The following is a 14,203-nucleotide window of genomic DNA, read 5'->3' as shown; positions in this document are numbered from 1 at the left end:
CACGCTTTGATTTGGGATACCACGGGAAAATAGATTGAGGAAGTCCTAGAATAAATAGTTAACCTTCCGTATCAAAGCTGCTCTAAACACAGATCTTAGTATTGACTTGTTTCCTGTAAAACCAGATTCATAATAAAAAAAAAGTCCTTTCATTAACAAAAACATAAATAGGTGTGTCTCTAAGTGCAAGACTGTGTGGGGAGGTGTCTAATTTTTACAGGTTGATAATTGAAATTTTGGGGATTTATATGCCAGAGATCTTTTTCTTGCTATTTCCTTACCTGTTCCATGTTTGTTATATTTTTTAAACGAGGGGAATAATAACTAACATTTAACTAAAATGCTAAATGTGCTAGTTAACTATTAGATGAGTTAAACTTGAATAGCCGGTGACCAAAAACTAAATCTGTTATGAAATCTTTCATTTTATATTGCTGAAATTTAACCTAAAGCCTTTCTGCTATGATTTTAATCTTTCTTGCCTTAAAGGCAGGGGAAATGATCAGCATTTTCATGCAAATTAATTCTTCATTTATTAGGGCATCGCTGAATTGCTTGTCGGGAAAACTAAGTAATTTTACTTAGGTAGCACTTTTTAACTTTTCTGTCAACTTTGCCTCCCAAGAAAACCTTCTTCCCCTGTGCATTTTGAAATGAGAATCACAAAAAGCACAAAAAAGTGGCTGATGGCTATACAATATCCTAGAAAAAACAGGACACAGAGAAAACAAAACTACAAAAATACAGGATGGGAAAAAAAAAATCCTAGAGCCTTGAGAGTTAAAGGAGTTCCCTGTGAAACTGGATTCCTTTGTCATTTGCATTTGTCTTGTAAATTCCAATTTTTCTTCTCCAACCTGCTGACCATCTTGCCACTCTGTTACCCGGATCTCTCCTTGGAGAACCTCCTTTCCACCATTTACATCTGCAGTATTTTCGCTTAAGAATGATACCTGTTACAAACTGTGGACCATAGCCTTTCCCCAGAACTGCAGTCAGAGTGGTTGGCTGCTCCTTTCCTGACCTTTATGTCTAGGTGAGTCCTCTGACTCACCTCATTCACCACTGTGTAGAAACAGCACTAGGCATATATGTGATTTCCTAGGTGTTCAAAACTGCCAAGTAGGTGCTCTCCAAAGAACATCGCACCCCCTTTGGTGCCGACTGCTGGAGACATGTTCTGAGTTGCTCTCTACTTCCTTCGGGGAAGGAGAGATTTTTGTCTTAGCCGTAAGCACACTTTCTCATGCCTTCGGTTGACGCCTTTCCTTCTATAGCTGACTGTTCTCTTTTGCCAAATTCTGATTTCTTTTTCTCTCCATACAAAAATAAAACAAAAACAATAATAACACTGTTGAGTATTTGTGAGCTGCATGAGATCAGGTCTGTCTTGCTTTCCGGATTGCCCAGCACCTAGAGCAGTGCCTGACAGATAACAAGGACTCGGTCCTTGACCAGACTTTACTCAGGCTTCCCTAAGTCCTCTTCCTAGCTAGGCCTCAACCTTGGTTCTTTGGCCTCCTCCTCCCTCATTGGACCAACATAGCTTAGTTGTAACAAGGATCTCACTACATCAATTTAGAGAGAATCCCCTACCCTCCATATCTGATCACCCTTGATATCTGGTCAAATTCCTCACCCCTCCCCTCCCCCACCACTGTCCCCCACATGCTGATGACTTTGACCTGCCCTCACCAAGAATATTCTTGGGTCAGTTTCACAAGAAACCCTCTACTCCATGTGTCCTCTCAGTGACTACCCCTCTGTCCGTTCTGCTCATTGGCTATAAATCCCCAGCTGTCTTTTTTGTATTTGGAGTTAAGTCTGATCTCTCTCTCTTATTGTGATAGTCTTGACACCTATCTCAGTAGTCCTAAATACAGTCTTCTTTACCATTTTAACAAGTGTGAGATAATTTTTTTCCTTTAACATAGACTCATAGAAGGTGGGTTCCAGCTTGTCTTGAATATCATTGGCCCTTTGCGTCTCCTGGTGCTCAGAAGGCCCTGCTTTATAAGCCAACTTCCATCAGTAACTGTTAAATTTTCTTGGAAGCATTTTGAATCTTCACTTTTCTGGCCACCTAAATTTTTTTTAGTTGAATTTTTATCCTCTGTTAAACTCTGAGAATGATGAGTAGGTACAGACCATGTTTCTCCAGTCTTGTATATTGTACAAGCAGGAGATTTTTGCTTCTCTTTGTTCTTTGTTTAAGACCAAAAATGAGGAAACCACTTAGGACCCCAGGCTGGCATGATAATTTAATCATTCTGCAGTAGAAAAGACAGCTGAGTCTTGACTCCTGTGATTCTTAATGTGATTGATGCCTGTAGATTAGTTGAAATTAATCATTCTGAACCTTGGAAGAAAATGATCCGTGTCTAGATTTTCTCAGTTGTATTTTCTCTACTTTTCTTAATAGTTTTTTGAATTATATATGTATTTTGTTTCCTAAGTTCATTATCCTATTTTGAATATGCAGTTGGCCCTTGAACAGCCCTAATTTGACCTTTGCACATCCATGTATACATGGATTTTTCCTTTTCTTGATAATAAATACAGTATTAAACTGTGAAGGTATTTTCTCTTAAGATTTTTTAGTGGTCACTTCCCTGTAGCTTATGTTATTGTAAGGTACTGTATATAATACATATAACATACAAAATATATGCTAATTGACCAGTGGTGTTGTCAGGAAAGCTTCCAGTTGACAGTGGTCCAGGAGTAAAGTTTTGAGGGAGGTAAAAGTATACGTGGATTTTTGACCCTGCAGGGGACGGTGTTCCTAACCCTTGCACTGTTCCATGGTCAATAGTATGTAGTTACTTCATATCAACTAAATTGGGAATAAATTTTCACATATTTTCTCTATTACCATTAAACATCAGGCCTTAGATCTGTTCTTTTTTCATATATTTGGACTTTAAAAAATTTCATTAAAATTTAATTTATACCCTGAAAATACAAGCGATGGTTTTCAACATTCTCTTATACAAATTTATCTTAGTGTTCAATATAGTTAATGTACATTTCTGAATAGTTTATTGGAAAAGTATGAGACTACGACTTTAATTTCGATTGCTTCTGTTGTCTTCACACTGTCAACAGATACATATGTTTCAGTCTGAAATGCAGGATTTTATAAATGTTACCTGTTTAGTTAGGAAGCAGACGCATAGCAGGGCATAGCAGCACCCCACTCCATGCTGTTCTTCCTCCCCTGGTGTGCTCCCCGCCCGCTGGGCCCAATTTCAGGGCGCAGCGGTGCTATGACCTGGCACACAGGCCCAGGCTCAGAGGTAGGACAGCTCTGGAGTTGAAAACACTCAGCTCCCTCCCGCTCCCCTCTGGTTTTTTGTTGTTGTCGTTCCCTCTCTTTTTGGTTCTTTCAATTTTTCTGTGAAAGGTCAGAGACTTTATTTCATCTTTTATAGGGTGGCCAACAAAAGAGACTCTGACCATTTGGCCCAGTTCTGAATGAATTTAAACTTGTATTAGAGGTTTTTAAGTAGAATCTTTAGGAAGCAATTATTAGGTGAAAACATCTATCAGAGCCTGAAATCCTTGTTAGTGACATAACTACTCCTGGCACGAACATCACCGTCCTCCAGACAGGCCCAAAGTGGTCTTTGCTCCCTATTGCAGCATTAACGAAGCCTTCGGCAAAAAAGACAGGTGGTGCGGACATCGTTGATCTTCGTAAGGAAATACCACCTCACCCTTACTTCATCCAGACTTTCACCAACCTGTCTCTCTGCTTTTTCCTTTTCTGCTGAAAGTTTGAGCCTTCTAGGCTGATGAAGTTTCCAGCACTCAGCATGTTGTTTTAGTACTTCCATGTCATTAAAGAAATTGGCTTTCTTCTGAATAAGAAATGCATCTACACTCCAGATTACATGTAAAAATAAAAAGAGCTCAGTATTCATCAGACACCTAAATGGCTCCTTTAGCCATCTCTGGCTAATGCAGGGTACACCTCTTGTTTCTAGGTAGCCGGGACCATAGTGACTCCAAGGGTCATGCCTTGTGGGGCTGGGGCGTCTTTTGGGGGTGGAGTGGAAAGGGGGAGATAAACATTTAAGAACCTTGAAACAAAGGACTTGTCCGAAGTGTAGCAAGCTCAGCTGAGTGTGAAGAGCCAGACGAACAGGGGAGGAGGGCCTCTCTGGGAGACAGGGAGTCATAAGAAAAGAGTGCGTTTCAGAGCAAGAAGGGCAAAAAGAATTGGAACATCAAAAGATAGCATAAAAATAAGCAAGACATGGATTTTGAAGTAAAAAAAGTAGTAGTGATAAAATTAGTATTTTCACTAATTTTAAAATGAGTGATTTTAAGGGTTTTTTCTAGGAAAATAGCTGTGTGTTGTGACAGATGGAAATTAAATTTTAAAGTTCACTATTAGCAAATCAGGCTGTTCAGAAGCCACATTTGGCTTATTTTTGTCATTTGAAGAATGCTGGGATTATTTGGAATAGTAGTAAGTATTGACTGTTTAACATTTTCTGTGTGCCAAATTCTGAGCAAAGAGTGTCGAGAATTCATGTAGCCTTCTCAACAACCTCTGAGGAGCACATGTTGTTATCCCCAGGAGCCTGGGATGTGAGGCCAGTTCACTTTCCTGAGGTAAAGATTCAGACTCAGGTCAGCTGATACACCCAAGCCCATGTTCTAATCATCACTGTGAGGCAGGGGAGCTGGAAAGAAGTTGTCAGGCCAGGAACAGCCACCTTCCCCCACCTTCGGTTTTAGAGCAAGACCACACTTTCCATTTGTTTATGTTGTTACATAGTGTTTCATAAAGTATAAAAGCACTTTTTAGCTCCTGTTGCTAGAGAGCTTACGAAAATTTTCTATGAAACATAGTTAATACCATGCATTTTCAAAGAAAGCAATAAAAGTAATGACTTTGCTCTAGGGAAAGCATAAGATAAATTATTTTAAGCTAATCTTCACTCAGTAAACAAATCATTCCCCGACCAAGAATCAGGTCTATAAAAAGTAATTTTAACTTTAATGTGAAGAAGTTTGGGAATTGGATTCTTTTGGCTTCAGAGTGAATAATGTCACTTACAGAGAAAAGAATCTAAGAAAAGGTTGGCAAAAAACCGAGATGTTTGGGAGTTAAGCCATGTCTCTTTTTTAAAAGTAATTTTTCTGTGTTCCATTTAAATCAATAGAGTTCAGACTTGTGAATAACAAAACTGAGTGAGTCCCATTGTTCAACTGAAATACCATTTCTCTTGAATTATCTCATGCCAAAGCCCTGAGGAGCAAATTGCTCAGGAGAGCAGAAGGATTTTGAGCTCCATTTTAAACGTTCTGCCCCATGAGGGCCAGTACTCTGAACCACCTTTGTATAAATCCAGCCACATAACTCAAATTTGAATGAATTTATGACTTGTAGTATTTATTAATGACTGAGGTTAATACTCCGGAATTTGATGGTAGATAACGACCACAAACTCTGTTGTTTTGGTGTTCACTGGAGCCTTGATTATTTAAAACATGTGCCACATCTTCAGGCTCCCCTGATTATATAGAGATAGTGAAGGAAATGTCTACTGTGCCTTTGGTAGATGTTTCAGTGACTTTTTGTGTTGGGAGTGGGGTGGGTAAGGTCATAATAAATATCACTACAATGGCTGCAAGACCTTTTCAGGTAGAAACCCTAAGATGGTTACTTTGAGAAATAAAGGTTGCACATCAGGAAATGTTTTATTGTCAGGGGAATATTTAAGGAATCTGACATTTTCCTGAGCCAAAACTCTTGTGTCTACAAATGTCATAGTCCAGAAAATTCTGATTCATCATTCTTACTATAAACAAACGTACCTTTCTGATTGTCTGCAATTTTACATTACCCACTAATTTTTTAGTTATTAGTCTTCTAAGGAATATTTTTGGGGGTTTTTTTTCCCCTTTTAAAGCATTGTTTTCTGCAAATTAAAAAATGAAGTTAGCTTTGGTTACCTGCTTTTGAGATTAGCAGTTTGTCACTAAAAAAAAAAAAAAAAAATTATAATTTGAACGCACAGCTTAATCTTTATAAAAATTAATTGTAAGGATTTCTCTTTGAAGGAGTTTAGCAGATTATATATTCTGAGTAACCTCCCAGTTGAAATAACTGAAATGCTGTAAGAAGTTTATAAAGTATCTTTCTAAATATATTGCTAAATTCGTACACAAAACAAGAGAAACCATAGAGACCAAAGACAAAATGAAAGCAGGAAACCTGAGTTGTTCTGGGATGTTCCTCCTGGGCTTTGGGGGTTGAGTTCCCATCTGATGGCCACCTAGGGCAAGGGGATGGAGGATAAAGCCTCTGGTTCTCCATGTTGGAAAGTCTAATAAGGGATACTGTCAATGTAATGGTGATTAAGAAATAAACCTGGGAGCGGGGAAATGGGGAGTGAGGAGAGGAGGAAAACCTGCCTGCCTTTACCTTCACACTAGTGAGGGAGAGGGAGCAGCAGGATGTGAATTCCCCTAAAACATGAGGAAGACTGACGTAGGTACAGTTGTCTGGATTGCTCCTCTGAGGTCCAAAAGTCCTCATGCCAAGAATTTAACTTAAAGGGTTCCCAGGTTCATTGCCTCCCAACCGGCAAATGGAAGCCAAATGGAAGTCTTTTCTGGAGGAGTGCCACTTTAACCAGGCCTCCACGAATTGCCACAGATAATGTTTCAGGGGAAATCATTTCACAGTCAAAAATCTCAAATTAAAGAAAAAAGTCACAGGGGCACCTGGGTGGCTCAGTGGATTAAGCCTCTGCCTTTGGCTCAGGTCATGGTCTCAGGGTTCTGGGATCGAACCCCACATCAGGCTCTCTGCTTAGCAGAGAGCCTGCTCCCCCACCCCCTGCCTGCCTCTCTGCCTACTCATGATCTCTCTCTCTGTCAAATAAATAAATAAAACCTTTAAAAAAAGAAAAAGTCACAAATCAGACAAAATCACCAGCATGAGCAATAGAACAACCAGAAGTAGCAGAGTGGACTTATCCCATTCCTAATGTAAAATAAGTAAATTAAATATACTTTTAAAAATAAATAATGTGATTCTGCTTTTATAAAAATAAGCAAACAAGAAGCTTGGAAGTATGAGCAGGAAATGATAAATCATAAAGAATGACCAGACTGGAAGAAGACTAAGTAGAATTTCTGCAAATAAGGAATGTGGTTATTAACATTAAAAAATTTAGTTATTAGGTTGGAGAAATTAGACATAGCTGAAGAGAGAATTAATGAATTAGAATATGAATGTAAGCAAATTACCTGGAATGTAGCCCACCAAGAAGTGGAAAGCATGAGTGGTGAAGAGACCTGGGAAAGAAAATCTTTTCAGAAATGATAACACAATTGGGATCATTTTGCAGAGGACAACCAGCCCAAAATGTTACCATGAGAATCACATAGCTGTCTAAATATCAAAGTAGACTTTAAAGTAAAAAGCATTGCTAAAGGGACTTCTGGGTGGCTCAGTGGGTTAAGCTTCTGCTTTCAGCTTGGGTCATGATCTCAGGGTCCTAGGGTAGAGCTCTGCTTTGGGCTCTCTGCTCGGCAGGGGGCCTGCTTCCCTTTCTCTCTTTAGAATGATGTTGTCAAATTCCCTAAAACTCTCAACTGAATTTTGATTGGAATTATGTTAAAGTTATAGATTTCCTTTGGGATTATTTGCACCTTTGAAATACTGAGTCTTCCCATCTAGAGATAACGGTATGTGTTTCCAGTTATTCAGGGTATTTTTTTGTTGTTGCTTTTAGGATGCCTTAAGGAAGTTTTAGAGCCTTCTTCATATAGATTCCACATTTCATGTTAAGTGCATTCCTTTTTTTTTTTTTTTTTTTTTAAGATTTAATTTATTTATTTGAAAGAGAATGAGAGAACATGACAGGGGTAGGGTCAGAGGCAGAAGCAGACTCCCTGCTGAGCAGGTAGCCCAATGTGGGACTAGATCCTGGGATTCCAAGATCATAACCTGAGCCGAAGGCAGTCACTTAACCAACTGAGCCACCCAGGTGCCCTGCCTCCCTAAGTATTAATTTTGCTTCTGCTCTAAAAGAGGGCCGTCCTCATCCCATGTTTTCTAGCTGGTTATAAGAAACTGGCATATAAGAAAGCTATAGCTTTTGTTTAACTGCTTATTATTTTAATTCTAGTCATTTGTTTTAACGTAATATTTATTGAGTTTTTGTTGTGGGTAGGTATTAGTAGTCACTTTATAATAATTTTTGAATAAACTTCCTCTTCCTAGTTTACAATTGAGGAAAATGAAGCTAAGGGGAGGATAAAGAGATTACTCAAGGTCACACCATTAAATAGTTGAGCTGGGGTTTTAATTCAGTTATGTCTCAAAAAAAAAACCAAACCCCTCTTTCTACCATCAGAGTATATTTTTCTTGATAAATTTAATTCAACAAAAAAATCATATAAGATATTATGCTATGGAGATGAATGAGATAATGTAAAATAGCCTTGAAAGATTCAAGGAATATAAACAAACTATCCCAATTAGCAGTTTCACTGAGAAATTTAAGGTAGGAGATTAGTTAGAGAGTAGCTAAGATCTGGCATTGCCTGTCAGTAGTTTAGAAATCATAGAGTTCATTTGTTTATAAAACTTTTGAAAGGTATTCTGAACATCTGTGTCGGTCACATTGTGAAGTAGATGTCTTCCTGGTGGTTTTTTTTTAATTTATATTTTTTATTTTATAAGTGGCATTTAGTGTAAAATCAACCCTGGTTGTGTGTGTGTATGTTTGTGTTATGATATCATCTGTGTGTGTGTGTGTCTTGTGTGTATCTGTGTGTGTGCACGCGTGTGAAATCATCCCGGGGGAGAGCCACTGTCAGAAGACCCAGAGGGGACTGATGAAGATGTGGAATGGTATGGTGGCAGTTGAGGTAGAAGGTAGCGTTCCAATAGGAGACATACTCAGGAGAGGAGGATTTCCCAGATTGCATGAGGCAGGATGCTTAGAGGAGAGGGCCTTCAGTCTCCTTCATTGCCGGGGTTTTCAGGAAAAAAATTTCTTCACATTTTTAAAAACCTTAAAATTCACCTATACTTGTCCTTGCTGTCTCAAGCCTTAGATCTTCCAAATACTGTGTCTGCTCTGTGTTCCATGGACAGACTTTTCTGTCCTCCCTTCCATACACGTAAATAAACCACACTGTTTTTAGCACAGGAGAGGTGACAGGGATCTTTGGTCTCTCACCAGGAATCCTGAAGTGGGTAAAACTGATCGACAACTTTGAAGGAGAATATGACTATGTGACCAATGAGGGGACGGTGTTCACGTTCAAGACAAATCGCCATTCGCCTAACTACCGCCTGATCAACATCGACTTCACAGATCCCGAGGAGTCGAAGTGGAAAGTGCTTATTCCTGAGCACGAGAAGGATGTCTTAGGTAAGATCCCGTGCTACTGGAACACTGTGTGCTTTTGTTTTTAGTGAGAAGGCCAAAAACTGGCACACTCTCATTCTCTGGAGACTGGTTACAAGGTAAAGAGCCTTCAGGCTTCAGTCATCGAGAGGAAGTGTCTGAACAGCATCTCTGCGGTTAGTACGACGTCACGCAGGGTCTTCAGAAAATTGTGGAGCATGAATCCGGGCTTCCAGCGGTAGCGTATTGCTGGTTTAATACCAGTTGCCTCTCTGTGTAGTAAACCATTTAGATCAGAATCCTTAGCTTTTAGGCTTTTGAATAACCTTTGGCTGTTTGTATTATACCTGTTGTAGATTTCGGAGTGGATCTACAGTCCTCTTGTTGGAAAAGAAGAGGCTTGTCAGATGTCCCCGAAACTTCATATGTGCACGGAGCTACGTTAACCTCTTGAGACCCTCCCTTAAGCAGTTGTTTCAGAGTGCCCCTAAGTTCCCTCTTACTCATTTTCTCTGTGGTTTTCCAAAAATGATATGCTGCTTTCTAAATTATTCATTGCCTGAAAGGTAATTTGATGAGACTAAGACCCACGAAGTTTGCTACCATTTTTTATACAAAAGGAGAGTCTGGTACCTTCAAGCCAAGGAAGACTTTACTTGTAGGATGTGAACTTGTGCTGATGGGTTGAATAGGGTAAAATCTAGCGCCATCCCAAATTGTGAAGGTGTAAGATACAAAATTAGAAAAACCGTTCCTTTTGAGATCTTCAGAGTGGCCCTGTCTGATAAAGCAGTTCTTGCTGTGACTTTCAGTGATTTAAAGCACAAGTACTACAATCAGACAGGTCCAGGTTCACATCCGAGAAAAGTAGGGGATTCTTTCCCCCTTAGCTCAAGGCAGTATGCCCTGTGCTTGGCACATTAAACCTGGCCTTGCATAGGGGTGGAAGGGAAAGGACAGACGACAGACTGTCTCAGGGGGAGTTTCCTGCTGGGCCCTTGTTTCTGCAGTTCTCTTGGCCCTGGAAGAAGCACTACTGTGGGTGTTTGCTTGAGATTCTCCTCTGCCCTTGGGCATCTGAGTGCACTCCACCCCTTTCTTCTCTACTGAGGTCTCCACGTCCTTCTGGGAAGTTCTTTAGGACAGGACCCAAGACAAACCCCATGCCTGCTCTTTCCTGCAAAACCCACCTCTGGAACTCTGAGGCAGCAGTGTATCCCAGGCCCTTCCTCTGGCTTCTAGATGTTCGGTCATAGTCCTTTTAGCTTCTCAGGTTTGGCTCTCATAAGCGGGGCTTCTCCCTTGGGCGGGGGGAGGGTTGGTGGGGACAAAACATGACAGGGGCTCTCTTCAAGGACATTTCTCCACCTGCCTCCTCAGAATCTTCATTCACCGCCTGACCCTCATTTATCTTTGGATGAGGGATCCATGTGCCAAGGAACACGGTTTTGGCCATTTCCTTCAACATCTTCGTATGAGGAATCTGGTTTGTAGTGACTTCAGTAGCCTGATGGCTTCAAGCCAAACCAAGACAGAATATCCCCTCCAAGGGTGGCAAGAGCCAGCATTCAGTGAGTGCTTCCTAAGTGCCACATGAATTTTGCCCCATCATATTTGGTGGGTCCAGGTGAGCCTTTAGTGGCATAAGTCTTCATGTAGGTGGCCTGGGTGTTTTTCAGGAGCAAGTCAGGTTGCACCAGTGATCCTTATATAGGGAGCTGTCGGAGATAGAAACATCTCCCCAAACATGTGAGTTTTCTGCCTTTAAAGTCCTGAGGAAGTGGTTCTACTTATGTCTTAAGGTGACATTCTCTTTCACTTGTACATCGAATGAGATGCAAATCGATGCTTAGAGATTTGGGGGGATGTGATATATCTTTATAATCTTCCTTCTCTAAGGATATAAGTTCTTTAGAAAAAGGAAACCTTCAATATTCACCAGAACTCATCAATTCAGAGAGAAGCGCTCTTGCATTTGCTATATATCATTAGCACAGAATGCCCTATGGAGAATAAAAACCAGAGATGAGTCATAAAGTGCAGCCATAAAGTCAGAGCTTTTATTAATGACAGTCGACAAATCACCTTGTCTTTTCCTTATTCACTCCATCTGTTTTATAATTCTGACATGCTCATAGTTAACACAGAGTGATTATTCTTTGACAGAAATAATTTACTTCAGTTTTTCCCCTGTACTTTCTTTAAAACATTAAGGCCACCTGAAATATATTGTTTGATTGAGGCACTTTAAACAAATTGCATTGGACAATGAGCAAATTACTTTTAGATGTAAGAGTTCTTCTGTCCTAATTTGGCGGAAAAGTTGCTGTGGTAATCCAGACAACCCAGCACCACAGAGGCCCCGGGTGATCCTCAGGAGTTCCCTCTGGCCAATGTCTTGTTCATATTGATAATTAATAATCTTATAAGCATGAACCGCTAGTTTCTTTTGGGTTGTAAGAATAGGTGTCGGGACCCTCCCCCCACCACACCCCACAGCATGAAAGGCTTGTCTTTTCCACATGTTGGAGCTACATTGCCTGTCACCCTGTCCTTACATGTACTATAGCATCTCTCCCTCCAGGGGGAGTGGGGTGGGGTTGCGGGGGGGCTGTCCTTACCTCAGGCTGATCCCGTGCACATCAGAACAGGTAGTGCTCTGGGCCTGCCCTTCCGCTTTCTCCTCTCCCCATCAGCCCCCTCACCTCCTGTCCTGGCTCTGTCACTGACAGCACCATTCTTGACCTTGTCGCAATCCCGGGAGTTGAGGACTCCTCTCTCTGCCTTACTGTCCATATCCCCACAGTTAACACGTCCTGATGATTCTTCTGGGAAATGGCGTTTTTTTTTTTCCCTCCCTAGACTTTGTTCCAGCTTGATGTGGTTTGACTGGCTAACGATGGCAGTAGTGTTCTTCCTCGTCTCCCCTCCCTCCTTCTGTAGACCCCCCACTGTTCTACATCCTTCGTTGCTATCATCTTTGTTCATGTCATCCTTCAGTGCAAACAGTATCTTCCCCGTAATGGCTCAGTGAGCACTAACCTCCCCTGTCCAGCTCACCAGATCTTCTGCACACCACCACCCTCTCCTCCCACCCACCACTGAGCAACTTTTTATCTTTTTCAAAATGGATGTCTCACTTGTTCTCTTTATCAGTCTCCCTGCCTCCCTGCTGGTCGTTCGTATTCCTTTTCTCTCTCTTCATTCCCAGCTCTGACTGTCCTTCCTTGATTTGCCTGTCCTCCCACCACCTCATCCCCCAGAGAGCTGTCCTGTCTCTGGCACCACCCTAGGCACCCGTCCCCTCGTACCCCTGCACTCAAGGTGCAGTTCAGCACTTGCTTAAGGGCTTTTGTGTGTTTTGGGTCCCCAAGCAGCCTATCCCTTACCTCTGCTTGCATGTTATTACTTGTATTTTTATATGATTTTATCTTAAGGGCAGAAGTGACATTATCTGCCTGCCTGTTTCTCCAGGACTTTGCAGGATATCTGGCACATACCTGGGGTGCAATATATTTTTGTTGGAAAAACAGCACTGACAGACATGGTTCTACCTCCTATACCATGGTACTGGGCCCAAAATAAGTAGGCAGGATTATTTGTACCACAAAATATTCTGTAGAATATTTTGTTTCCTCTGGACATGACAGTAATAATTTATTAAAGGAGTATGCTGGAACTAGATGAATGATTACATCCAGTTATAAAATCACTTTGCAAGTCTCATTGCTGCGTAGCACAATGGAGTTAAAGAAGTGTTGTTCGGTGAAGTAAAGTCTGCTTTTCACTACTTTCAAAGCCATGTTAGCTTTTATCTGTCCTTACCTTTTCAGAATGGGTTGCTTGCGTGAGGTCTAACTTTTTGGTGTTATGCTACCTTCATGACGTGAGGAACATTCTGCAGCTTCACGACCTGGCCACCGGTGCTCTCCTCAAGACCTTCCCCCTGGAAGTCGGCAGCATTGTGGGGTACAGCGGTCAGAAGAAGGACACCGAAATCTTTTATCAGTTTACTTCCTTTTTATCTCCAGGTGAGAGTCTTTTCACTAGTGTTACTCAGCTGAAAAATCAGACTAATGTTTGGGTTTCTTTTGGGAAACGGAAATGGAATGCTGTGTTACTGAAAATCCCATACGCTGTAGTATAGCCAGAATTACATAATGGGAATAAAACAGTAAAACAGATGCTTAGAACACAGGGAAATGTGAAAGCCTAAAATGGCACACTCATTCATCTTATATCCTGAGTCTCTCTTCTGGGTACAGGACCAACTGGTGTTCTAGGATGATGTAAAAAATTAGTGTGAACACGTAGAACCTGAGGTTCAGCCTTTGGTCTATACGGATCAGGATACACACAGTGCAGAGTAACTAAAAGCATAAAAGAAAAATCTATAGTCTCATCTGACATGAAAAACCTGTTTTCTAAAACAGACTGAGAATAATTTGTGCTGTTGTTAAACTGAATTAAAATATAATTCTAAAAGTGTAGTCTTACATCATATAGAGAAAATATGTTTCTCGTTTCAAGGGAAAAGGAAAAAAAAAAAAAAAAAGAGCCATGCTTGGAAGTTACGATACTGTGTTCCCATAGTATGGGTTAATTTTGCCCAAAGCAAACAGTTCTCTCTGTAACTTTTTTTCAGTTGATCATACTCATTTTGTTGTTTTGTTTTTTCCTGCTTCTCCACTTGGCTGCCCGGATTTTCTTGTCACCAAAGCCACACACATACCCTGATCTGTCCCGGGAGTCTGGCTCCGTCGACAGCTTGATGTTGACCAAGCAGAACCTATCTTAAGAGCAGTCTGGCTGAAAAC

General features: G+C 40.9%; 1 protein-coding gene across 2 annotated transcripts in view; it reads left to right on the top strand.

Annotated features, from left to right (window-relative positions):
• PREP (prolyl endopeptidase) overlaps window positions 1-14,203 on the top strand; it is a 112,175-nt gene that overhangs the window by 52,873 nt on the left and 45,099 nt on the right. For both annotated transcript variants that reach the window (XR_004382753.1, XM_032858225.1), the window contains exons 8-9: window positions 9,219-9,410; window positions 13,220-13,417. Coding sequence is in view for 1 of the 2 variants with exons in the window: in XM_032858225.1 (XP_032714116.1) it covers window positions 9,219-9,410; window positions 13,220-13,417 (390 nt within the window). In the remaining variant the exon portion in view is untranslated. The remainder of the gene's footprint in view (window positions 1-9,218; window positions 9,411-13,219; window positions 13,418-14,203) is intronic.

This window comes from Lontra canadensis, unplaced genomic scaffold, assembly GCF_010015895.1.
Source record: "Lontra canadensis isolate GAN:19392208 unplaced genomic scaffold, GSC_riverotter_1.0 scaffold14, whole genome shotgun sequence".
Lineage (NCBI taxonomy): Eukaryota > Metazoa > Chordata > Mammalia > Carnivora > Mustelidae > Lontra > Lontra canadensis.
Note: the sequence above shows the minus strand (reverse complement) of the source record. Positions and strands in the feature narration are given on the sequence as shown.